Genomic DNA, 26,664 nt, shown 5'->3' on the forward strand with positions numbered 1-26,664 from the left:
AATGTTATCATCTATGCTGACGAGACCAGTCTACTTATTTCTGGAACGAACATAGATAATTTAATACTAAAATGGAACGGAGTACTTGTACGACTGTCTTTTTGGTCCAAAGCAAACCTGCTGAAGATTAATGCTGCCAAAACAGAAGCAATAATTTTTCGTTCTAGTAATAAAGAGGTTAATACGAAGCTTACAATTAAGTTCGAAAGTCTATAAATAGAGGTTTTTGACGACCACCAAATTCTTGGAGTTTACTTCTCTTCTAGCTTAGGCTGGAATACTCATATCAGTTATGTATGCAGAAAACTGCCTTCACTTACAGGAGTTGTATCACGCTGCTGAAGTATACTTAATTTGAAAGCCAAACTTCAGATAAATCAAGCATTATTTAATTCTCATCTAATTTATTGTACGTTGCTTTGGGGTACAACAAGACAAATTTAAACAGGCTTCTAACAATTGAAAGCGCATAATTCGTCATATTGCGAACACGGAACTAATGGTCAGGACAACAAGTACCAGCAGATAATTTGTAATACATTATGTTAGGATATTTACGAATTCCGCTTTTTGAAAAGATTTCACTCTTCCTCTATTACAACAATCAACCAACTAATGTCATTATCATCTCTTCAGCGCCGTGACATTGACGCACCCACAAGAAATACAAATTTGTGAAAAATCCCTCGGTTTCGAACACTTTATAAATATCTAGAACGGTCACATAATCTCCCATTGATACTAAACAAAAATACACATACTTTAAGATTGAGCAGAAGAGGTTTGAGGTCTCTTTTTTGGAATTGCTATGTTCTGGTAATAGTTTTGTTTTGTTACATTTTATTATGTTTTATTTTTTCTTTCTTTCTGTTCTTTTACTTTATTTCTACTAATTTATTGTACAATGTTCTTGCCACGACCTTGAAATGTGTTTTCTGACATGTGATATTTCACTGATGTTGTTTGCCTGCTATAACTTCAGTGCTCAGAATCTTGTATAAAACGTTTATTTACTGTAGCAAATTAGAGGTAATATGTCTGTTTTAAATATTTTATGATGTTACTGATACTGTTATGTAACCGTCTTCTTGGCCTTATCAAGCTGCATGAGCCCTCCAGGTACTTTCTGGAAAATAAACATTGAATTGAACTGTATCGAGAACATTCAGTTTAGACAGGACATCGAGTTTAGTCCTTGTCGATAAATGTCAAATTTCGAGGGTGGGGCGGGTAATTTTTTTTTTGTGGGGAGGGGGGATAGAAACTTATTGAAAATTACCCGGTTCTAATTTGGAGTCAACATCGCATTGACAGTAGTAAAAATATGCTTCGGGATCAGACTTAAGGCTGTTAGTATGAAATCGCCAGGTGCAAAGGTCAGTTCAGTGTCATTTACGCACACCGGCCGGAAACTCGAGTTTTCCAATCAGTAGAGCTATCGCTCTAAAAGGCTTCTGTACACAAACTGTCACTAAAAGCTGGCAGCGCTATAAATCCATAGCCGCAGTTAGCAAATCAGAATGCGATTTATGAAAGCTGTATTTTATTATTGCGCTTTTACTTTATGAACAGCCGTTGCCAAAAATTCACAGTCCAGGGAGAGCAGCTTCTAAGCCTTATAACCGGGCTCCTGTATCGGCCTTGAGCGTCCTAACAATCGAAACGTGCAGCGCCACAGATCCTCTCAACTTCAAGATTTGGAACTCTTAGGATACACAGTGAGCCACGTGGCATCGCCAAGAAGCCAACCCCAATGAGCTCAAAACATTTGGCAAGGGGTGTACAGGAGAATTTGACATTCTTGCAGTCTAATCACCAACTCGTGCTCCATAAGAAAACTAGAGGCTTGAAGTTGGCTCCGGCACGGAAACCACAGGTCAGTAGAATCATCTCGAGGCAAGCTTTGCAAAATGTCGCAGCACTCGTTCTCAACCTGCATGAGACTCACTGTGTGAGCTCTTCTACAAAACGGGAAGACCGTTCGACGAAAATTGCCTAAAACTGGTTTACCGCCTTGTAAAAGTGCATGTTCAGTGCTGCTGTGCTTACCCGTATATAACCGCTTGTGCGATGATATTGCGGTGCGTGAGCTGCACGCCTTTAGGCAATCCCGTGGTGCCACTTGAGTACATTATCACCAGCACCATGTCTGCGCCGACATTCACATGAGATTCAGAGTCTTCAATAGGATACTGCTTTAGCTGCGATAGGCTAGTTGCTGCTCCAGAAGCTCCTGTGATAGCAATGATAACCTGGGCAGATAAAAGATGTTCACACCGATGCAATGGTAAACACAGTGAAGCCCGGCAATGCCTATAAACAACAGCTGATCCTATTAACACTTGAGTGGTTCGCCTGTGCTAGTGAGAGTCGTGATTCGCAGTTCATCTTGAATGGGTATTGTTATTGTGCGTCTAGAAATTTTTTTTTTGCATCTGCGTTCTGCTTTCTGCCTGCACTGCTTTCAGCGCCTGTGTGATATGTGTCGCTTTTAGTGCAAAAGCACTAATCCAGACGTACCGACCCCATCGAGAATCTCCTATTGTCATCTTGTCTTTTACTCCAAAATAATCCGAGCTTACTCTAGTTACTTGGATAACCTCCGGTAAGTTCTTAGGAGCGTCGCGCCATCTGTAGCCAATGGTAGGAGGGCGTGGTGCCACCTATGTCACGCAACCTTGTGGCGTTATCACAATCTGTCCTGCTGGCACGTCGCAGGTAAATTAATGGTTGGTAGCCAGAGGTTGCTCGCGAAGAGTAACATGGGTAGCACAATCCCTACCGGTGCCTATGGTAGAAACAGCCACGTTCCAGTGCAATGGCGCATAACTTAGCCGCGGCGCCACTGCCCTGATAGCGGTATGAGGACATGCCACCATCTATGAAAGTTAAGTAGAGAATGACTAATTCTGTGTACATGGTCATTACCCCACTAAAACCATCGCGTCATACCTTTAAGGCGGAGCCTTAAAAGTCCCCTCCAATTGAAGAATGAACACATGCTTTCGCACGTCTACTCGGTTTAACTGTGTTAAACCCCTACCCCTTTTTACCCTCGGTTTCAGTGTATCAGGAGGCTTTGCAAAATGCGTGTTTTTGAAAATGTTATTCTTGCTTTTCTGACAGCGTATGCTTAGGTGTTGTGTGTTGGGAAAGGGGACTGCGTCTTGTCAGGCGTCCTTACCTTTTAGTAAGCCTTTCAAGCAGACCTTCTCTTTTATACCTTTGCTGTCTGAATAAACTCATTCATTCATTCATGTTACGCCTGGAACTCGAGACAGTCTTGTGTGTGCATATTTTCCCCGCTCTATAGCATGCAACGATAGTTTATATTTTAAAATGTCTCAGTTTTCTACAACACTGAGCCCATAAATATAATGGCATGTAATTGTAAGTAGTGTGAAAAGTCGCTTTCATTTTCCGTATTTTACTATCTGCTAGCGTATCACTTGGCTTACGTTGTTCAAACGCACTATTGAGCGCACAAATAGAAGATATACAGTGTCTTCATGCCTATGCGACACCTTTCTGAAATTTGGATTGCACGTTACACTTATACGCTTATTAGTTTAAGCCTGCCAGCTTTCATTTCAAAGCTGGCATTTAAGCTGAATGTCGTTACAATAAATACAGTGCGCCGAATGCGTCTCATGCGAAGGTCTTGATACTTCACAGCGAGAGGCACTTATGAGACGCCTTCCGCCGCCAACAACGCGCAGCAGAGTTGCAGTGTGAGGTTGAGGGTAGGAGCTGAGAGAAGTGGGGTATTTTCTGCGCCGGTGCGCTCACTCGGCCCTCCTAGAAAGCATATGGTGGGAAAAAAGCACGATAAAATATGGACGGGGAAAGCAAGGTTGTGTAATCATCGTAGGAATGGCGGTCGTATCGCTATTACGTGCGCCATTAAGCGAGGACGGTTGTTTGGGTGCAGCAGTGTCGCGCGACGCCTAAATCAATTCTTACGAAAAACGTTTGCACGTGAAACAGGTGCAGTCAGGCTATAGCTGATCTGAGCGAATCAAGCGGCATCGCTTAAACTTTGTCTCTTTAGCGCCCTCTGCCCTCAAAGTGCATTGCTAATGTTGAACTGGTCATGTGTGCTCAAGGACTGCGGATGAAATGATAGCACGGATCAGATACGCCTCCTGAAGCTTTATGTACGCTGGCTGTGTGGAAACGGAGCTTCCACAAGTTGCTCAAAAACAGTCGTGGCAAGCGTGGACGAAGTTTCTAAAGATGCCTGCTTGCCCAAACAAGCGTCATGCAGCATATGACACCTAAAGGAGTGAGTATTTGAAAGGTAACGCACTACAGAGCAGGAGCTGTACCCCATATGTCACCTTAAAGCAGGGCCTTCCCCATCGCCCTTTAATGCGCTAAATTAGAGAGCACATTGGAAGTGACCTCCAAATATCAGCAACTTACGGAGCCATAGCTAAAAACGTGACGCAAGATGTAAATAGGCGCATCACCACAGGAAAAGAGAATGAATATGGGTTATACGAGCAAGCTGAAGTAGTCACCTCAACTGAAGAAACTCCTTTACAAGTCTGTTCTGTTTTTTTGATGTCGTCTCCATCGCAAAAAACAATTTTAGGTTGGCAGTCTTCAAACTGGCACCGAGATTCCCCTGCAAAAAATGAAAATCGAAGGATGAGAAACTGGCAAATAAAGTTAAGATTATTCAATAGGCTGACTATTGCAAATTCACATCTACGTTCACATGATTTCAACACGAAATCATACAAAGAGAAAAAGCGCTATTCAAAACGCAGAGTTGTTGCTGTGGTTAAGAGGTGCGTATGAGAAGACTTGAGATTCTGGCCACCACAAACCTTCGTTGAGATTGGGCTTGATTAGAGCGGCGGTGCCCCCAGCAAAGATGGTGCCGCATATGGCGACTAGGAGCTCGCTACTGGAGACGGCCTGGAACGCGGCCACATCTCCAGGGCTCAGTCCGAGGCTCCGAAGCCCCGCCGCAACCCTGCGGCATACATCCAACAGCTCGCCGAAGGTGTACCGCGCGCCAGACTTGTTATCAATCTGTGAGAGGGCATATCAAGGCAATTGAAGACAAAGGTGCACCACCATATCACCATGGAGTAGCGAACATTCTCAAGCTTTCTGACCTCCACCGGGGCTAAGTGAAGCGGTTCCACATGCCCTCTCCAGACGATACGATTTTTCATTCCGAGGCCCCCAAGACCAGGCCCTTCTTAACAACATTGATACTGGCCTACATGAGAATGCGGATGCTTACAGTGACGTTTGTGCCTACCTGTTTTCAGCGAAGGAAGGGCCATATACGCGTATTGGGAGGAAAATAAACGTGAGGAGGAGCCACGCGCTGTTTGTGCCGACTTCTCCGCAGCCTGGCTCAAAATATAGCGCACTTTTTTAAAAGTACCACATTATTTTGTTTTCCGTAGCTATAGAATTACGCATCAGCTCAAAGCCAACTAACATTTCAAGAATTTTCATCACCCTTGACATAGGCAAAGGTGGCATTTTATGACCTCCAATCACATACTTCTGTTATGAACAACAGCGACAGCGAAATTTTGCCAATTTTCGACACTTATGTCATAAACAAAGACGACTCTCGGTTGTGTGTGTCAGGCTGATTGAGTGCCCTCAAGTGATTCCTAATGGGTAGGATGGCAGACCCTCATGGCTGACATTTTAAAAGCTTTCTCGCTCGGAGCCGCTTCCTGCGGCTCGCTGGCACCTCTGGTTTTAATTTCACCTGAACCTTTCTCTAAACCATGAGATTTTAAACCGCAGCGGCAGTGAAAATTCAACGCCGCATCTCAACGCAAGTAAATGACTCCCGACTGGTAAGGAATATCCGCAGGTGTACTTTGCGCTTATTTCCCATGGTCAACTGATTGCAACACCGCTTCTTAACATAAGAGGCGGCCAGCTGCAGTTCAAATGTTAAGGGTCTCCCACAGGTTAAAAGGCATCACATCGCTGTCAGTGTCCGTTAGCATGTCGTGCCCGAGAACTTCCACATTCTCTTAGCGGTAAATAGGAAATACATCTAGTTTGGTCTCGCCATAACGGCAAAGCTACTTGGTGGGTGTGAGCTTTTTTCGAATATACAACCTGCGATCATGTCATGGATAAGTGCTGGAACACTCACGGCAGTACAGCTCCTTCGGTCCCTTTCCAGCATTGGAAGCCACGCGTTGCAAAAAATAGGATGTACAACATGAACTGGTGGGCGAGTTGGTCTGACATATCTAGTGAAGCAGCGCAACGGCACAAGGCCAAGGGAAGAAGAGGACAAACACAGCGCTGTGTTTGTCCTCTTCTTCCCTTGGCCTTGTGCCGTTGCGCTGCTTCACTAGACTAAAAAATAGGATGGCTGCAAGCCCCTCCTAAGTGGCGCCAGTGTTTTATTTAAGAACTATGATAGTCATATAAGACAATTAACTGAGGCTTTGACATCACCGTTACGCTGTTTCTAGGTGGTTCATGGAATTTCTTATAAAATTCAACTGCATGTTCAGCGCTTGTCGGCTATCCTTCTCGTATTCTTTCTTTCCCGTAGTTATTGGTGTTGCGAAGCATCAGCTCCGGCATTGTGTCATTCTGTTTATTCACGCAATGCAATTTTTTACAGCGCTGGGTGTTAAAGCGATGCGCTCCCGCCTCCGTGGCGAGTGTCGCCGTCGACCAAGCATAGAGCGCTGCACGGGCCGCACACTGAGGCCTGAGCCTGGCCAGGCCCGTCCCGAGTCCGAGACTGAGAGCGCGTGCTCGCTACATTATTGCTCTAATGAGCCCCGGTCCTCCCCGACAAGCCCGACGTGAGGCCCGGCCCTGGCCAGCAACCGCAACAGCTGAATAGGTAGACTGCTGTGCGCTAGCAGCCTCCTCCTACACAAGTAGAGAAGTGGCCAGCCAGGGCTCTCAAATCGCGATAACACTTTGGTATTGGTTTGGTAAGTAAAAAAAAAATAGATGATTAGAAGGAATAACACGATCTGCCGGGGTAGTTGTATCAGATCCATAAGTATCAGCAGTGCGAACACAATCAGGAAAATGATCCAGATGGGACATAGCGCTGAACACACTGTGAGGGCATCTTGAGGAATGGAGTGAAACAGAACCCTGGTGCGCAGGGATGAAAGCCTGTGAACCCGGGTTCTCAGTCCGCCCTGCGAGTCGTCGACTATAGCGTTACGGTGCCACCATATCCAAGCATTCTTCCTATAATTACCTGTAGCGAGCCACATAAGGGACTCCGGCTTGTCGAGCCTAGTGCCTCCCTCGTACTAGTCACTAAGGGGATTGCGGTGGCACGAGGCCTTGGCTGCCTTCATGACGGTTGAACAGAGGTCTTTGTTACCAATTTCCACAATGAGCATCGACATCTGTTCCGTGGCACAGCCATCGCTTACGTCGACCATGTTCAGGAAGTGGCTGAATGTTTTGCTTGCGAGGAGGGCACAGCTGGAGCTCATGTGGAAGCGGTCAACGACGTGGACATAAATCCAGGCCTTCCACCCGCTGTGAAGCGGCAACTCCAAGACCTCTTGCGGGAGTTTGGAGCGTGTTTCATGGCGTCGTCTAACGCGCGACAAGCGTCGATAGTAAAACACTGCATTATCACGCATGAAGGAGCTCGACCCATCCATCAGCAGCCCTATCGTGTGTTCCCTCGAGAGCGAGATGCTATACAAACACAGGTCACAGAGGAGCTCGCAGACGGCGTCATCCAACCGTCAAGCAGTCCTCGTCGTCTCCTGTCGTCATCATGAAGAAGAAAGACGGAACACTGCGATTCTGCGTCGACTGCGGGGAGCTTAACAGTGTGACCAAGAAAGACGTGTATCTGCTGCCGCGTATTGACGACTTCCTCGACCGACTTCGCCGAGCCAAGTACTTCTCTTCGGTCGGCCTCAGGAGTGCTTATTGGCAGATATATGTTGATGAGAGGGACCGCGAGAAAATTGCCTTCATAACACCGGACGGGCTCTACGAATTTCGCGTCCTCCCATTCGCGCTCTACTGCGCTCCTGCCGCGTTCCAAAGTTTGATGGACAGCCGTCCTCACAGGTCTGAAGTGTCAGACATGTCTTGTTTATCTTGATGATGTCATCATTTTTGCCGCAAAAATCACGGAACATCTGCAGCCCCTCAGAACTGTCCTCGAAGCCGTTCGATCCGCCAACCTTTCTCTCAAACCATAAAAATATCACTTTGGGTTCACCGATTTCAAGTTTCTCTAGCATGTCATTAGTGCTGACGGAATCCGAGCTGACCCGGAGAAGCTCACAGCCGTTGCTGCCTTTCCGGTCCCCACCCACAAACAAGCAGTCGGACGGTTCCTGGGCCTGCGCTCCTACTATCGTCGCTTCATTTGAAACTTCGCGCAGCTGGCCAGTCCTCTGGTGCTCCTAACCCGGGATGACGCATCATTTTCTCAGGCCAATGAACAGCAGACTGCCTTCGACGAGTTATGACGCGAACTACAATCGCCGTCAATCCTCGCACATTTCGAGGAAGATGCCGACACGGAGGTACTCACGGATGTGAGCAACGTCGGTTTTGGTGCTTTTATAGTTCAGCAACAAGACGTGTCGACAAAGTAATTGCCTACGCCAGCCGCGCACTGTTGCGCGCTGAGTTTAACTACTATACCACCGAAAACAAATGTTTGGCAGTAGCCTGGGCTGCCGCTAAGTTGCACCCATACCTGTATGGCAGACCGTTATGGGCCGTCACTGACCACCACTGGCTGTGCTGGCTAAAAAATTTAAAGAACCCTTGCGGCCGCCTAGCATGTTTTGCATTACGCCTGCAGGAATTCTATTTCACCGTTACCTATAAGTCAGGCCCAACACACCGACCCAAGACACCAGACCGACGACGGTTGCTTCCTTGGAGTGGTCAGCACGTCTGAGCTCGTTTCCAGACAGCGTGCCGACGCCGAGCTGCGTCTGCTCATCGAACATCTCGAAGGTGGGTACCCTGAAATACCACGGTACTTAGCTCGCGGGCTATCATCGTTCTTCCTCCGGAGAGGGGTCCTTTATAAAAAGAACTCTACTTCCAGTCCGAAAACTTACCTGGTACTCATGATGATGATGATGATGAAAACTTTATTTATAACAAGGGAGTTTTGGACACGTCGGTCCTTGGGCCCCCGCACGGCCCCACTGCACTCAAACGTTCATGTCCCGGAGGCTCATGACGCTGGCAGCCCGGCCGGTGGCGATGGCTTGCTTGGCCGGGTCCTCGGAGCGCAGTAGGGTCTCCCAAGCCTCCCATGAGGTAAGGTGCTCCGGGCCCCGCGGGGGAGGATCCGCCTGCGAATCAAAAGCATGCAAACCATTTTTTGAGAAAACTGCTGTCCTTGCAAAAAGTAGGGACATGCTTACGCGGGTAATAATTGAAGCAGAGAAGATAAATTCTTCGAGAGAGACATGTATAAGCACTCCTTCTATCTTTTTATCGGATAAGGAGCTATCATTTCTCAGACAACGTTACTGATAGCACAGGTGATGACGTGGTTTTGGTGTTAAAAATGTTGCATGTGTGTAATAAAAATTTTGTTGGAAGTTAGCGCTCGTGTTGTTCGTGTCTTCTTCGTGTGTCCTGTCTTAATCTGCGCTATTATATCGCTATGATCATGCACCAACAAGCCCAAAAAGCTACGCTTTTGGTATGTATTATGTCTGTCGGTGGGCCTCAATAAGCTCCCCTATCGTATTGTGCAGGCCTAGTTGAAAGAGTTTTTCGGTTGAGGTATTTTGGGGTAGGTGTAATGCTGTCTTAAATGCTGTTCGAATCATGGCATCCAGGGTGGAGATTTCCCTAGCCTGGAGTTTCAGGTAGGGGAGCGTGAAGATAAAGCGGCTGAGGACGAAGGCATGAATGAGACGACATAGGTCATGCTCCTTCATGCCCCGGTGGTGTGCAGAAACGCGGCGGATTAGGTGTGATATCGACACAGTTGTCTGCTTGAGTTTCTGTATGGTGAGTGTGTTTTTCCCGTTGTTCTGGATGTGGAGGCCAAGTACCCGGAGAGTGTTTACCTCCGGGATGGGCCGGTTTTCCAGTGTCACGGTGATGGGGGCTGTGGGACAGTTTCGTGTTGTGGGGCGGATTATGAGGAGCTCCGACTTCTCCGGTGAGCAGGAGAGTCCGATACTCCGCGCATGCGTTTGGGTGAGGATAGCCACGGACTGTAGGGTGTTCTCTATGTCTCCATCACTGCCATGGGTGGTCCATAGCGTGATATCATCGGCATAGAGTGTATGCCGAAGGTGAGGGATGGTTTGTAGCTTGTGGGCAAGGGGAATGAGAGTGACATTGAAGAGGAAAGGGGAGAGGACGGACCCCTGGGGGGTTCCGACCCCACTAAGGGTGTATGGGGGGGAGATGTGGGGACCGAAGTGAATTTCGGCCGTGCGGTTAGTAAGGAATGTTTGAATATAGGTGTACATACGTTCACCTATGTTCAAGAGGGAGAGAGCCGCCATGATCGCTTGATGGTCCAGGCGATCAAAGGCCTTGGAGAGATCCAAGGCTAAGACAGCTTTTGTGTGACCCGGAATGAGGGGGTCGAAAATGTCCTGCGTGAGTTGGAGCATGGCGTCCTGTGCTGACAGATGGGGACGGAAGCCCACCATGCTGTGCGGGTAGAGGTCTTGCTCCGCCATGTGTTGGGTGAGTCGAGCGAGTGCGACGTGTTCGAAAAGCTTGCCTAGGCATGAGGTTAGTGAAATGGGACGGAGATTTGAGGGTGTAAGTGGTTTGTGGGGCTTTGGTATGAATATGATTTTGGCATGACGCCATGATTGGGGAAGAGTGCCCTCCTGCCAGCATTTGTTGAAGTACTCCGTGAGCTGGGCGATCGATTGATCGTCCAAATTGCGGAGCATGGCATTAGAGATCCGGTCAACTCCTGGGGTGGAGTTAGAACGGAGAGTCAGGAGGGCCGCTCTGACTTCTGTCTCCGTGATCTCTGCGTCGAGGTTGGCATTCGGGGCGCCTGTATAGGGGGGCAGGGGGTTTGAGGTACCGGGAGTTGTATGTGTGTTTCTAAGTATATTAATGAGTGCGTCAGGAGAAAGGCCGGTCTTGTGTATAAGGCGTGTGACGTGGTGTTGTGTGGCTGTTTTGGATTGCGTGGGGTCAATTAGGTGACGGAGGAGTTGCCAGCTACGTTTGGAGGACAGATTGCCAGCCAAACTGTCGCAAATCTGACCCCAGTTTGATCGGCAGAGCTCCTCAGCGTGCTCAGTAATTTGTGTTTGCAGCGCGGCCAGCCGCTTTTTAAGGGTCCGATTGAGCTTTTGCCCCTTCCAGCGCTCTAGGATGCTATGGTGGGCCTCCCAAAGGTGGGCCAGGCGAGTGTCGAGGGTGGGCGTATCTGTTGTTGTGACAAGGGTTCGCGTGTGTGTGGAGACATCGTTCATGAGTGATGCCACCCACTGGTCGATGTCTATAATGGAAGCGTCAGGGAGGGCCGCCAGTGCGGAGCGTACAGCATCCCAGTTGGTGATTTTGTGTGTTAGGTGACGGGCCTGTCTTTGCTTGTACGGTACTGTAACGGAGAGGATGTAATGATCGCTTCCTAATGTATGACGCGTTGTGGCCCACGTAATACCAACAAGGTTGCGGCTCAGTGTCAAATCCGGGCTGGTGTCCGCGCTGACACTGTTACCAATCCTCGTGGGGGTGTTAAAGTTGTTGTGTATTGTGAGGCGGAGCTCTTGTACCAAGGACCAGAGACGCCGGCCTCGTCCAGTGGTGGTGCGGTAGCCCCAGTCAGTATGCTGACTGTTGAAGTCTCCTCCGATAATCAATGGATGCTTGCCTGCAAGACGGTGGAGATCTCGCAGTAGCGTTTCCAATGAAGCCATCGGGTGAGATGGTGGGTGGTATATATTGGCGACAAACATCGATGGTAGTGAGTGTGTATCTTGTATGATTTCTGTAATTACGCAGGGCGTCTCGGAGGTGATGTAATGGGTTTGGTGTGTAATGGAGCGATGTATGAGTGTGGACGCCCTGGGTGTATTCGTGGCGTCCGAGTGAACAGATGTGTAGCTAGGAAGTGTGGCAGGGCTATGTGTGTCCTGAAGGAGAAGGATGTGGGGCGTGGGAAGTGTGGGGAGGAGGAGTTGGAGGGGTGCGCGCTTGCCCCGGAAGCGGCGGCAGTTCCACTGAAGAATTGATAAAAAATTAGGAGGGAGCCCCGCCATACTGGAGCTTTGGTGGGGTGAGGGCAAGTGGGTTGGTTGGGGAGTTCTGTGGGGTAGGTGGGCTGGATTGATGCGGCGGATTGAGGTGTAGCGAGGGAAGGGCCTGCTCTATTGTTTGGAGGCGGGCGTCGTACTGTGCAAGGCTCATCTCTAGGGTGTGCACCATGCGCGTAAATGCCGCTTCAATTTGTTGCTCGAACCGCTGGGAGAGGTGGTCGATGAGGTGATTGAATTTTGCCTCTAGACGCGCGTCCATCTCAGCGAGTTTAGCATCCAGGCGGGCCTCGAGGGATGTCAGGTCGGTCTGGGTAACGGGTGTGGGCTCTGTTGTTCGTTTTTTCTTGGGTGGGGGTGAGGGTGGGGATTGGGAGACGGACTCTTCCACGTTTTGTGTTGTTGTTTGAGGTAGTGGAGTGTGCTGGGCGGGAGGGACGGTTGGTGTAAGCTGTGGAAGGACGGAGGTGGGGGTCTGGATAAGAGAGGTAAGACGACTCACCTCGTCTCGCAGGGCCTGGAGCTCCCGGTCACGGGGATCCACCTGTGTGGGCGGAGGGGCCGGGGGCTTGCTGGCATTGTTGACTCTGCCGGCCACTCTGTCCGCCCAGGAAAGTTGACGAGCCTGATGGTCTTGGCGGCGGCGAGATGATGAACGCGACTTGCTGGACCGACGCACGTCGGTGCGGTCCGCGTCTCGGTCCGGTGTGCGGGAGATGTGCTGTTGCAGTGAGGCGGGTGGAGAGCGGCGTCCCCTGCCTTTGCATCCTCTAGTGCCGGTCATGTGGGCGCCTCCACATAGTATGCAGGCTGGGGTGCATGTCGGAGTGTCCTCTCGTGGGTGGGGGACGCCACACCTTTGACAGTTGTGTGTGCGCTGAAGGGTGCACACGTCCGAACGGTGTCCAGGTTGACGGCAGTTTGTACATGCGTCGAGGTGTCCTCTGTAGGGGGTGCAGTTGTGGAGGCCGCCTCCGTAGGAGATGGTTCTGGGCACCGGGCCCCCCCGGAAAGTAATGAGGATTGAACGGGTCTGTCCCATGCGGCGTGCATCAATGATGGGGGCCGTAGGGTTGCCCACGATGAGGTCTTCTAGAACCTGTGTCGGGGTTTCCTCCCAGTAGGCGTTGGTAATAACTCCCCTTACTGCACCATCCGGGGGGGGCGATGTAGGCACTGACAGCGTAGGGTTGGTTTCGAATTTTGAGCTGTTGAATCTCGACCAGGTGAAGCGCGTCAGCTTGGTGAGGGGTGCTCATGGTGCATGTGTTGTTTATGGGGTGAATGCGCAACTGGGTGGCGTCTGGATCTTGGATGTCCTTGGCCGCAGCTATCAGGGCGAGGCGAAGCTGGCGCGGTTGAAGGTCGGTTAAAGAAAGGCCTCCGTTGGAGCGGAAGACAATCTTGTAATCGCCCGCAGGTAACGCTGGCTGGCGTTGCGACCTTCGCGCCGCGAGACGCGCCGCTCGCAGCTGGGACGCTTGGTGTATGGAATGTGTCGGTCGTGAGCCGGCGCTGGCGTTCGCCTTGTCCTGGATCTTCGGCGCATCTTTTTGGCGGGTGGGTAGGTTCAGGATATGAGTCCAGTCCCTGGGATTGTAGTCCTTGCGGTTGATGGTCTCCCCGAGCACCTGGACCTCCATGCTCTCGCTGTGGGTGAGGTGGTAGGTGAACGCACGGTGGCGCGAGGCCTAGTGCGGCAGCTGGTCGGTTAGGGGTGGTTTGCGGCCCGTGGGCCCACGTAGGAGAGACCGTCGGCCACCAAAGTAGAGCTGATCGTAGTGCTCACCTTTATGAACGGTGTAGTGAAGAGGTGGGCACTGCGGGGCTCGTACTTCGAAGAAATCGCCGTGTTTGTACGGAGCCGATGCGTAGCGCGTTCGCACTCACCGGCCCCCTAGCGGTCAGTCCCTATTAAGCCTGGTACTCATACCGTCTGATCTAAGGGATGAAGTCCTCCTTGCTGCCATGATGAACCGAGTTCCGGCCACTTTGGAATTACGCGCACCTTATCCCGAATCTGGCTGGACTGCTACTGGCCCCAGCTCACTTCAAGTGTCAAGCGTTATGTCCGGACATGCCGGCAAAGCCCGCAGTGAAAAAACCAGCGCTGAAGCCTCCCGGACTGCTTCAGTGCATCGAGCCGCCACAAATACCAATCGACAAAATCGGCATGAACCTCCTGGAGCCATTCCCTCTCTCGTCGACCGGCCACAAGTGGATCGTAGTCGCCACAGACTACTCGACCCGCTACGCTTTAACGAAGGCTCTTGCGCGAGGTACTGCCGCCGAAGTTGCACACTTCTTTATTCTCGGTATCGTGCTTACACACGGCGCCCCATCGACCATCATTACTGACCAAGGCAAGTCGCTTACACCTCGGCTCTTACATGACATCCTAATGCTTAGCCATACAGCTGATCGACCAACAACAGCGTATCATCCCCAAACCAATGGTCTAACAGAATGGCTAAACAAAACATTGGCAGACATTATCTCCATGTACGTCGACTTTAAGCATCAAATGTGGGATGAGGTCTTGCCGTACGTCACCTTCGCATATAATACCTTCGCATATAATACAGCGACGTAGGAAACCACCCAGAGTACCCCGTTCCGTCTCGTCTATGAAAGGAAGGTCCGCATGATTTAGGACACGATGCTCCCGTACTGCGACGCAGAGTTCCCCCTTGAAGTAGGCCACTTCGTGGTACAAGCGGAGCAAGCCCGTGAGCTGGCCCGCTTGTACATCAAGGACCAGCAATCCACGGATGCCCGAGATATAACCTTCGGCACGGGGACGTGCACTACAAACACGGTGACCAGGTGTGCGCGTGGACACCCGTGTGCCGCAAGGCGTTGTGCGAAAAGTTTATCCAAAGGTATTTCGGACCGTAAAAAGTCCTTCACCGCCTGAACAGCGTCAACTACCAAGTTGTTCACGATGGAACTGTGATCATCGGCCCTCAGCGTCAACGGCCTGAAATCGTCCGTGTAGTGCGCTAACGCCGTACTTTTCGAATAATTGAGCGCTGTGCTCACGCTGTGATCCGTACCGGCATCTCAACTAGCGCGGATTGTATAGCTCATCTCACCCCTATTTTTCTTTTTTTGTTGTTCCTTCTCTCCTTGTACATATCCTACACCACACCAAGGTGATGTTTGCTTTCGCGGCGGTGAATAATGCCATGGGCCTAACCCGCCGCGTGGCCTCTGCGCTGAGTCGAAAACGGCGACATAGCGCTGGCTCTGTGGCTTGGGACCTGGCTCTCTAATTTAAAAAAAAAAAATGCTCTCAGTCTTGGGTTCTCACTGACGCCTACCTGCATGGCTCCTCAGGTCGTGACAATATCAATCGATAAGACATTGAACATGTTTGTTGCGTTCTCATGCTGGAACCTGAAAACTTCTTCGGTGTTTTTTTACAAGAAAGCAGTCATTCATAGCCGCTTGAGGTTGCCTTGAAGAAACTTGGCGGCCTCTTTTTGCCCGGTCATCTTTCGTGACACAATCACCCGCAAAGGGCATCCACTCTGTGGGCAATTCCTCTGCGCGGGGACGCACAGGCAGTCACTCGAGGCAGGACTTCGTACAAACGGTTTATTCTCACATGGCAGGGGGGCCGGTCGTCGTCGTGGCAGCTGGGTCAGGTGGTCCTTTTGGCAGGGCTGGTCCAGGAGCAAGAGGCCGCGAGCCTCTCCGGTCTCGCCTTATAAAGGCTTTCTCCTCGCCTCTCTCCCCCCGCCCCACCACTCGGGAAGAAGGGTTCCAGACTACCCGCGGTGAGCGGCGCGGGATTTGACTTGCCCGCGAGCCGACCCTACATCTCCCCCCCCCCCTCAAACGTCCGTCCCGGGGTCCGCCAGTAGGCGTTCGACGACCTCCGGGTCCGGGTCCATAGAGTCGTCGCAGGGGGGAGGGGTGCTTGCCGGGGGGCCGCTCACGGCTGGCTGGACGGGCTCCTCACGAGCCGCCTGGCGGAGCGAGGCGCCTGGCTCCGCTGGGGGCCCTGCCGGCAGCGCCCTCCAAAGCTCCTCGGCCGCCGGGGACAGCAGGTCTGGGCGGCTGGACTGGAGGATTGCTAAGGGCCGCCTCCTCCGGGCTGCCCCTCTGCAGTGGCGCAGCGGGGGAAGGCGCTGCAGCCGCCAAGCGCCCTTCCGCCGCGAAGGGGCTGCGCCTGGTCCCGCCACCTGGACCGCGCGCAGTACGAGATGGCCGCTCCGTTGGCGACCGTGGTCCAGGTGGCCACGTGCCGCAGGACCCTGGGCCGCTTGGGTTGCGGCTGCTCGGCGGCCGAAGCGCCGGCTGGGTGCTGAGGGGGGCCCTGCGCCTGGTCGTCTCTGGCCCTCTTGCGTTGGCCTGCACCACTGGGAGGTGCTCTCCAGTGGTTAGGCATGTGGTTTGGCGGGCGGTGGGGGCCACCGCGGCCGTGGAACCTGCGCCACTCGCGCGGCTCCTGCCGCCAGCCGGGTGGCGCGCCTTGATGGCGGCCACCGTTCGACGGTGGTCTGCCTTGCCTTCTGGAGTCCGAGCCACGGGCGTCGGTCCGCTGGAGCTTCCTAGAAGACATACTGAGAGGGCGAGAGCACTGCGAGTGATAATTGATCGAGAGACACGGGTGCTACCTGGTCCTCAGGTTGTAGCGTCGGTTGCAAACCGCACCGCTACCTGCTCGTCCTCCCGGGGGTGAGATCGCCGCATCGCGCTGATTTCCCACCGCTTCGCAGCCATCGTCCTTGCGAAGGTGGAAAGCCTTTAAATCAGCGACATGCACCGGACCGGCGGTTTCGCCGTTTGTCAACAACCGCAACTGGTAGGTGAGCGGCGTAGTCCGTGCCGTAACTTCGTACGGCCCAGCCCACTTGTGCGCTAGCGACGCGGCGAAACCGCGCGCTGCGTTACTAAGTGGGTGCGTTCTCTTGAGTACTAAGTCGCCCGTGTTGAAAACGACGTGACGGCGACCTTTTTTGTACTGATCCGCCTGCTCCATGCGCGCCACATCGAGGTTTTCGCGGGCTGCTCGCTGCGCTGCCTCCAGGCGCTCCCGGAGCCTTGCCGCGTACTGCGAAAGCGGAGGGGGCGCAGGCCCCGCCGCGTCGAGTAGGGCATTCTCTAGCGGAAAAGCGATCTCTCTCCCAAAATTCAAGTAAGCGGGTGTAATACCCACTGACCTGTTCACGGTTGTCCTTGTAGCGAACGCCAGTTCGGACAGCCGCGCGTCCCAATCTCTGTGCTGCTCGGTCGTCGCGACCAGCATGCTCTTCAGATTTCGATTCACCCGCTCGGTTATGTTGCTCTGAGCGTGGTAGGGACTCGTTCTCCTGTGGCGGATTTGAAGCATAAATTGGGTTTACGATGCAGTTTTATTAGCCATTAGCAAAGTAATGATTGTAGCCTGATAAACGGGGCCATTTTGCACAAAAATCTAGCTGCCTGCTGCAAGCCAGTTTAGAGCATTAACATCTTCTATAATTTGCCAGATTCTTGCTGTTAACGTGGCCACATGACCCAGAAACGAGCTTCCAATATACAGGTTTGTTACATAGCAGATCTGGAAAACATTTCTGCATTCTTTGTCTTGCAGAATGCTTACAAGGGGATATTCGGTATTCGCTATCGCGCGAGCCAAGGCAACAAATGCGTCACTCTGTTCCTTGCCCCAGACCCACATCCAGCCTTTACGCAACAGCAGGTTCAGCGGCCTTGCAAGCTCCGAACAGCGCGGGATGAATTGCCTGTAGAACGCAACCATCCCCAAAAACCTCTGCAAGCTTTTCACATCCATGGGGCAGGGGTAGTTCAGAATTGCCTGCAGTTTGTCATCATTCGGTCTCAGTGTGCCATCATCCACGACAAAGCCCAAGAGGTTCACTCTCTTCGATGCCAACTGCACTTTCTTTGGATTTATGGTTAGACCGGCACGTCTCATTCTATCGAGAACGGAATTCAGGTGAATGATGTGCTCCTCGAACGACTGTGAGAATATCACAACGTCGTCGAGGTACGCCATGGCGTAGTTGAACCTTGCATCGCCCAGCACGATGTCCATCAGTCGCATGAACGTGCTCGGGGCGTTAGACAAACCAAACGGGAGTCGAGTAAATTCGAAGAGCCCGCGGTGGCAGGTGAATGCGGTTTTCTCAATGTCACCTTCGGCCACCTCAATCTGCAGGTACCCTCTGCTTGCATCTAGGACTGTGAAGAACCTCGCGTTCCCTAACGCGTACATCACAGCCTCGATCGACTGAAAAGGGTACGCAACCGTAGGCGTCAGTGAGTTGAGCTTACGATAATCAACACACAGCCTGACCGATCCATCTTTCTTCGGCGCTAGAACCACTGGGGACGCCCAGGGACTTTGTGAGGGTCTCACCGCACCGGTGTCAATCATCTCGTCTAGGGCACAGTCGAGAAGCTGCCTCTTATGCGCACTTAACGGCCTCGGGTTACACCTGAAAGGGCGCGTATCACCCGTCTGAATCTCGTGCTGAAGCAGGTCGGTTCTGCCCGGTTTCTCCGTGAAGCAATCCGAAAACGGGAGTAAAGTTTCCGCGAGCCTTCGGCGCTGACTACTGGGTCCTGAGAAAGACGCAATAATCGCTTCTAACGGGCCACCGTCTCTCAGCGTCTCGAGGGAGCTCACCTGCCTTTCTGTCGCACAGGTGTGGACACCCACCTTTTGTGCAGGACAGCCGGGCAAGGATGCGCTTTCGAAGGGAATGAGGGGGGCGAGCTGGCTGTAACGATAGCCATTCTCCCCCATGTCGAGCACAATGCCTTCGCTCGAGAGAAAATCTCTTCCCAGAATTACTGGTATTGACAAGCCAGGCAGATAGACGAAGCGATGTCTCCGCTTTCTGCCGTCAAAACGCATCGTAAGACGCACTGCTCCCTTTGCCCTTGCCGCCCCAGCTGCTAAGCTTAACGGGGTTTCGGCCGGTCTGACACGGATGTTACCTATCCGGCAGGCCTCGTACACCTCGTCACCGACCAGTGACAGCGTTGAGCCCGTGTCTACGAGTGCAGAGTAGCATCGACCCGCTAACTGCACTAGCATAAAAGGGCTTGAGCGCGGAACGACTCCCTGAGTTCTACAGGCGAGCGGGACAAAGGCCTCCCCGTCGCCGGCGCGGGAGTTCTTTTCCTGACTAGCGCCTTGACAACCATGAAATTCTCCCGCTGACGGTGAAAGGCCGCTTCCACCAGACATCACCGCCAGCGCCTGGCATTTCCCTGCATACGCCTAGCTTGGCATTCGCGTGCCACGTGGCCGGGCTGGTTGCAATTCCAGCAAAGCCGGTCATTCACCCGCCGCGTAGACGGAGGACCCCTCGTTCCACGAAGCGGTTGGGGACGGCTCTCCCCTTTCTCCGCGCATTCCTGACGCTCGCTCCGCGCGTGGCCTGTGAGACCGGCACGACGCCGCTGCTCGAATGCGTACGGGTCAAGCGCACGAGGGACAACAGGGGGTTCCGCCTGATTTTCCACGGCCATTACCTCGGCGCGCCGAGCCCTCATCGCGCATTCTCGGCCTCCATCCCATGCGCATCCCGGTTCCAGCGATTCGGCCGGCCTGGGGGGCGGCCGGTAGCGCAGTTCGGCGAGTAAATCCGCCTGCACGGTCTTGGCCTCCTGCGCTAGGGCCTCGAGGTTTGTAAAACTGCGGCCCCGCAGATACGGCTTGAAGCGTGGATGGCACTGCCTGATCACACGCGCAACCTGATCTCGGTCGGTTGCCATCGGATCTGCCCTCTTGTACAGCTCCTGCATTGCGCGTACGTATTCGAGGAGGCTTTCCTCTGGGTGTTGGGTGCGCAACGCGAGCTCATCCAGCATCCGGCGCTCATAATCAGGCGGCAAGAACTCGGCGCGGAAACGATCTTTGAAGTCCGCCATCGACTGGAAAGTCGGCTGGCAGCGCCTCCATCTCGCCGCGCTCTCGACGAGTGCTACAGGCAGGACCTGCCCTAGCACTACGTCATCTGGGGCGCCCAGAGCCGTCTGGTAGTCCTCGAGTTGTTGTAAAAACTCGTGGACTGATTTCGCGTCCGTGTACCCGGAAAAGGAGGGGACCTCCATATTTATCCGCGGGCGCGATGCTGTCGCCGATGCTACCGATGCTGCGGCCTGGTTGGCGCCAGCCACCGAACCGAGCTGACGGGCTAATGCGGCAAACATCTCAGTCACCTGCCCCATTACGGCCGCCGCGTCGGCCGTCTCACTACCGGCTGCCCCGTCATCCAAAGCCGTGGCTGAAACATCCTTTCTGGGAGGCATAGTTCGCGCTAACTGTCCGGCCGCACCGGCTAACTGCTCATGGCAACAAGAACATTCACATACACAACAATCTATCTACAAACACGCGGAAATACACAACACAAAACGCCCGAAAACTACATAAATAACACAAAACCCCTAACAAATTTACAACACTACACAAGTCGCTACCCCGCGAACATTCCGCCTGACCCGCTCCTTAACCCTATCGGTCCGGCGTGGCCCTGAACAAAGAGGGCCTGCCACGAGTCTGGCTGCACATCCCAAAATCGGCAGAGAAATCGTCCACAAGGTGTTAATTAAAGCCGCACGTTGGGCGCCATTATTTGTGGGCAATTCCTCTGCGCGGGGACGCACAGGCAGTCACTCGAGGCAGGACTTCGTACAAACGGTTTATTCTCACATGGCAGGGGGGCCGGTCGTCGTCGTGGCAGCTGGGTCAGGTGGTCCTTTTGGCAGGGCTGGTCCAGGAGCAAGAGGCCGCGAGCCTCTCCGGTCTCGCCTTATAAAGGCTTTCTCCTCGCCTCTCTCCCCCCGCCCCACCACTCGGGAAGAAGGGTTCCAGACTACCCGCGGTGAGCGGCGCGGGATTTGACTTGCCCGCGAGCCGACCCTACAACTCTTGCGCGTTTTTGCGGTAAAAACATTTCCAGAGAGCTAGTGTCTCGAATGTGAGTAAAAAAGCCAGAGGTGTACGTCTCCCAAAACAAGATTTACGGAAACAATCAACACCTACAAAACTAAAAGAAAAGAGTTTACACCACAAATGTAAACATGCAAAAATCAGGAAGAGTTCCCACCCCCGAGGTGATTTTAAGAATAAGGACAAATAGTTCTAATTCCAGTCTTTTGAGTACACGTAGCAATCTAATGAGGGTTAATGAAAACAGTCCTCTCGGTAGCTAAGGTGGATGATGGGGAAGAATGTCGCTATAGGAAACCTCGCCGGGGCCTGCGGAGCGCAGCCGAAGGAGCTTCTCGACAGTCCGGATCGTTGCCGGGATGCGTCGGCGAGGGCGAATGTGGTCATTTAGAAGTCATAGATATTATCAGTGTCGAACAGTTACGAGAATATGTCATATATATTAAGCATTTCTATGAAACGCGTATAAAAATAAAAACGAAAATTAAAGTTGACTTAAGGAAATATCAGTATTTCTCTTCAGCACGCATCTGCACCAACTATGGAAAGAAATGCTGCAATATTATCTTCCTTCATTGTTCAAAGGCTTAACCAACAATGCGCTCAAAATGAACTCACTGAAAATACTTAAACATGAAAAAAAATTGGCAGTGGTTTAGCTCTGGTTCAACCTGGAGGATTGCGAAAGCAACTAGGAGAGAGAGAGAGGCGATGCTGCCCATGCGCAACTGGCGAGCGTGGCGGCGGCACCTATGAGTCACCCGCGCAGCCACGGCGGCGGCGCGCCAGCTGTGCGCCGTGTGACCTCACTGCTCCTCGCACAGGCGCACTGTGGCCTTGCCTTTGCTCCGCGAAATGGCTCGGCGACTTGCGTAGTGTTGCTTTCGCAACAACAGGGGCGTTCTGCACAGGTATAACACTTAGGCTTTGCTGCGTCCAGTGCCGCGAGTATTTTGTCCCTTCATTGTTGAATGGCTTAACCAAAGATGCGCATAAAATTAGCTCACTGAAAAAGATTCAGCATGAAATAAAAAATAGTGTACTGCATTTAGATTTTGCGGCGTTCAATAAAATTTTCTATTGCTTTGTTCTTCCCGCTAACAATGTATTTGTTTATTTTTTATACACCTGTATCTGTACCTACATGAAGCAGTGAACAGTCACCGAATGCAAGGAGTATAAGAGCAGACATGTCACAATGAGCCCTTCATTAACCTTTCCTCTTCTACTCTGTAGCTGTAGCTGTGTACTGTAGCCTCCAAACTAGCATATTCGGCAAGAAACAACACTTTCGTATAGCCGACATAAGTTTGAAACAAATTTCATGAAAGAAAAGCATAGTGCGTGCAGGAAAAATAAAGATTCAATGTTGTCAGTCATAGAGAACTTGGAAAGGTGCGTGGCTCTTAAAAGTAGTTCTGAATACAAGGTGCGTTAGCCTATAGTTACTTGCAGGTACATTATCAGGACGGTCATTGTTTTCTGGTTTTTGTGGTTGGGTAAGGCAAAAGATTAGTGCAAAATCCTTGCGATAAATATTTAATTGTCGTTAGGGTGGAGCAGTTGCCAATACAATAATTGCAAGGCTAACCACACCGGCAGCGAACAACAAGTAAACTTAAATACACAGATAATTTCCGGTTTCTCACATGCAGGGAGTCTCGGCTAAGATTTCACACAATTTTTAAAAACAGGCCTTTTCTATTAGGAGAGCTCTTTTTTCAACAAAGCGTTGTCAGCTCTGAAATACACCAGAATACAGGTAAAAAGGGCTAACTAGCACGCTGGTTAACTAATATTGAATAGTTATCTTTGTAACTATTACATTAGGCTTATAATTACCCAAAGGCGTCTAACCCATAGTAGGTAATATCTATATCAGTTCTTAAAATTTCGAAAACGCGGTCACCCTCGGCGCTGTGGCCCAAGAAATGGTCGCTATTCCCACGAGTTACACGGGCTAGAGAGGTTGCTTTCCTAGAAATCTTCTCGAAAGTACATGCATTTTGGACCAATGTAGACAAAATGTGTAGTGCCACAGCGGCGAGGGTAACCGCGTTTTCAAAATTTTAATAACTTTAGATGTTACTGGCTTATTGGCTTATTGCTGTTTAACGTCCCAAAGGAACTCAGGCTATGAGGGACGCCGTAGTGAAGAGCTCCGGAAATTTCGACCATCTGGGGTTCTTTAACGTGCACTGATATCGCACAGCATACAGGCCTCTAGAATTTTGCCTACATCGAAATTCGGCCGCCGCGGCCGGGATCGAACTCGAGTCTTTCGGGTCAGCAGCAGAGCGCCGTAACCACTGAGGCACCGCTGGATGTTGCTCACGGTGGGCCACCCGCCTCTCGATAATTAAGGAGCCTAACAGCAATAGTTATAAAGGTAACTATTCAATATTAGTTGACCAGCCTGCTAGTTAGCATGCCTTAGCTGTATTCTGATGTTCTTCCCCGCTAGCAATGCTATGCCGAAAAAAGTGCCTTTGTTACTCAAGAAGCCTCTTTTGAAAGTAGTGTAAAGTCTTAGGCGAAACGGCCTGTATATCCCGCCTTCACTATTTCCTCGGTGTTTCAGGGAAGACTTTAAAACTAATTTTCAAAAATAGGCTTTTTGAGGTAAAAATACGCGCTTTTGCGGCATAGTATTTACCAGTGTTGGCGGACACCGGGAAGCGGATGAAATGTCGTAGGCAGTGAGCTGGCTAACTAATTTCTGATCATTAACTTTTTAACCATCATAAGTGGGCAATTAGATATTTGTAGTCAGTAATTTAGTAATAGCTATATCCGTTCTTAGAATCTCAAAAACGCGATTTTCGTCAGCGCGTGGCTCTACAAAATTTGGCTACATCGTGCCAAAATACATTCGTTTTCGAAAAGCGCACAGGGAAAGCATCTTACCAATGCACATAACTAGTCAAAACAGACAAACTTTGTGGCCTAGTAATTCTCGCGGACTCCGATTATGTCCGCGAGAATTACTACGAATATGGTACGTGAGCTTCTAGTTCCCTTGACTGGCCGCACGGGACGCTTGGCTTTGAACATTCAGGAACAACACGCTATCATCCCTGACAAGTGAGAAAGAGGTTATCAAGCGGACGCAGAATACATGGTGATAGGCTGCTAGGATTAGAGGCACTTGCTGGGCGGTCTCCCCAATTGTTGGTAATGAGTACGCAGCAATTAAAAAAGTAATGCGGTAATATTTTTCATGAACAAGAGCAGCATCTGTGCTGAGGCCTAAGCTGCTGCTTCAATGGAGGCTTAGCGGCATCGAGACCAGCAGCTGAGAATGCGGTGCTTTGTGTAGGAGGCTTTTCGAAATGTATAATGGGGTGAGTTTAGTTTTGCGCGTAAAGGGTATACGCTGCTTCGTTTCACTGATATAAGTATACCATTTTATTCTGCCTGGCAGTGAAGCGGTACTTTAAGTTGAAAACGGCCGGTCTCTGTCGGGGCACCGTGCACTCCACGTGGTGCGGTGCAGCATCGACGGGCTCAGCGGAAACGCGGTACCATACACCCGTCGCGCCGGGAGGCATCGAGCGAGCGTTGTGGCGATCACGGCCGCGCAGGCTGTGAAGCACTATGCTTCTATGGACACCCAGCTCGATCACATTTTTTGCGCGAATTGCTTCATCTATGGTTTAAGGTATATTAATGGTTGCTGCTGCAGCGTATGAGAATTAAAAGAACAGAAATTGCACGAAATCTAGAAGTATAGTCGATGTAGAACTACTTAGCGGCACTTACCGCTTCCATGCTTCATATTAAAGCCAACGTATTCGGTAGGCTGGATCGGTTGCACCGCTGGTATAGTTCAATAAATGAAGGGAATAATGGCGGTCTAGTGGACAGCGCGCCCGGCCTCCAACCGACGAGTCGACGGTTTGGTTCTCACCGTGGTCACGTAATTTGTTTATTATTTCAGCTGTTGATTTCTTGCTTTCTTTGGTTGAGCGGCCGGACCTCTGTTTTCCTCCATTAGGATGAGGAGTTGCTCCCACAGAAACGATTCCTACCAGACTTACGGTTAACCGTTTTATAACGATCTCGGAAAGGTCTATTGGTGGTCGCAACAGAGTTCGTTTCCGAAACGATAAATGTTTCGATCGAAAGGACGACAAATCGCTCACACAGAAATTCAGATAGCATACGTAGTTAGCATCATAGCACACAAAGCTGTAATTGGGTGTTTGATGATAATAATCACGGAGAGTAACCTTCCTTAATTTCTAAACAAAAGAGCCTGCAGTTATCAGTTATTTAAAATAGAGAGAACAAACGTGACCACCAACTTTAAAAGTAACTCGTGTAGTTCATGAGGCCTGCGTTGCATAAGGTATTGAAAATCCGATAAACTGTTTCCGTTTTTCGCGATGGAAATTAGCTTTGATTAAGACATTCACTATGTAGTATAATTATTTTTAAACACTCCTCAAAGCCTGGTGCGAGCAAAGAAATCTTAAAAAATGTTTAGCTCACCACGGCAGTTTGATCATCATACTTTTGCCAGGCCTCGGTGAAGAATGTTGCAAAATCGACATCTGGAACGGTGGCTCCTTCGACTCGAGACTTCACAACACAGTCTTCAATTACAACAGATGCTTTTGAGCCGTACCGTCCTTCTCCCGACGCAGTGATCATCTCCGACGCAAAAGCTTGTACAGACATCGTACACAATTCCGCGGCTTAGGTTAAAGTTTTCTCCCCTGTAAAAAAGCCTCCCCTCAAAAACTTTCGACAGCGACTAGGTCTTCTGAAAAGAGTTTCTACAGGCGTACGTCCAGAACTGTAGGCACATGCAACAGAGTATGCGCGCGTGCACCGGAGGAACGTCTTTTGAAATATGCCAATTTCCTGCTCTGAGTGACGGCCCAGATCTGAAAGCGCCCTCCTGCCTGCGATGACATGTAGGCAGGGGAAACCATCCCAGCAACAGCTGTCTGAGTGGACGTCCTCAATGTATTGGGGAGGGGGGAAGGGGGGAAGGGGGGCATGGGATAAAAAAATGCACGAATCGGACAGTGGTAGACAACGATATCTTGGCAACCCAATCAGGGTATTTTTTTTGTCTGGTTTCAAAAGATCTCGAAAATAATTAGTATACGGTAGAAGTGACTGTAAGCGTATATCACTGGCTGTATTTTATGTTTTTTTTTATCCTAATAGAGTTTGGTAATTACAAGCTGTTACTGATGCATCTTTATATTTTGATATTACATGATGTCAAATCTGTAGGTGAGGAGGGATCTCTATCAAGTTTTCGCAAAGACTTCAGCTCCTGCATCCTCTCGCTTGTAACAGAAACCAATAAATGGATTTCAATTTCAAGTTGTTTTTTTTCCTCTGTGAGTTGTGAGCTTCATGCGCGCAGGGGCAACATTCACAGCGTTGTCCGCATATCGTGAACATATGGCGGTGTAGGTCCTGAGGAGAGAGTTTGTTCAAGCGGAGATTACCTAGCGCCTTGGCGTTCGATTCACTGGCTGTCACTACAGACACGCAGTGATGCTG

General features: G+C 50.8%; 1 protein-coding gene across 1 annotated transcript in view; it reads right to left on the reverse strand.

Annotated features, from left to right (window-relative positions):
• LOC149357981 (uncharacterized) overlaps positions 1–25,821 on the reverse strand; it is an 83,347-nt gene extending 57,526 nt beyond the window's left edge. Inside the window, exons 1-4 of the mRNA XM_089576698.1 lie at positions 25,633–25,821; positions 4,836–5,043; positions 4,524–4,630; positions 2,050–2,252 (exon numbers count right to left, since the gene is read on the reverse strand). Coding sequence (XP_089432824.1) covers positions 2,050–2,252; positions 4,524–4,630; positions 4,836–5,043; positions 25,633–25,821 — 707 coding nt within the window. The remainder of the gene's footprint in view (positions 1–2,049; positions 2,253–4,523; positions 4,631–4,835; positions 5,044–25,632) is intronic.
• Between the last annotated feature and the right edge of the window lie 843 nt (positions 25,822–26,664).

The sequence above is a fragment of the Amblyomma mixtum genome, chromosome 3, assembly GCF_055824585.1.
Source record: "Amblyomma mixtum isolate Tamu chromosome 3, ASM5582458v1, whole genome shotgun sequence".
NCBI lineage: Eukaryota > Metazoa > Arthropoda > Arachnida > Ixodida > Ixodidae > Amblyomma > Amblyomma mixtum.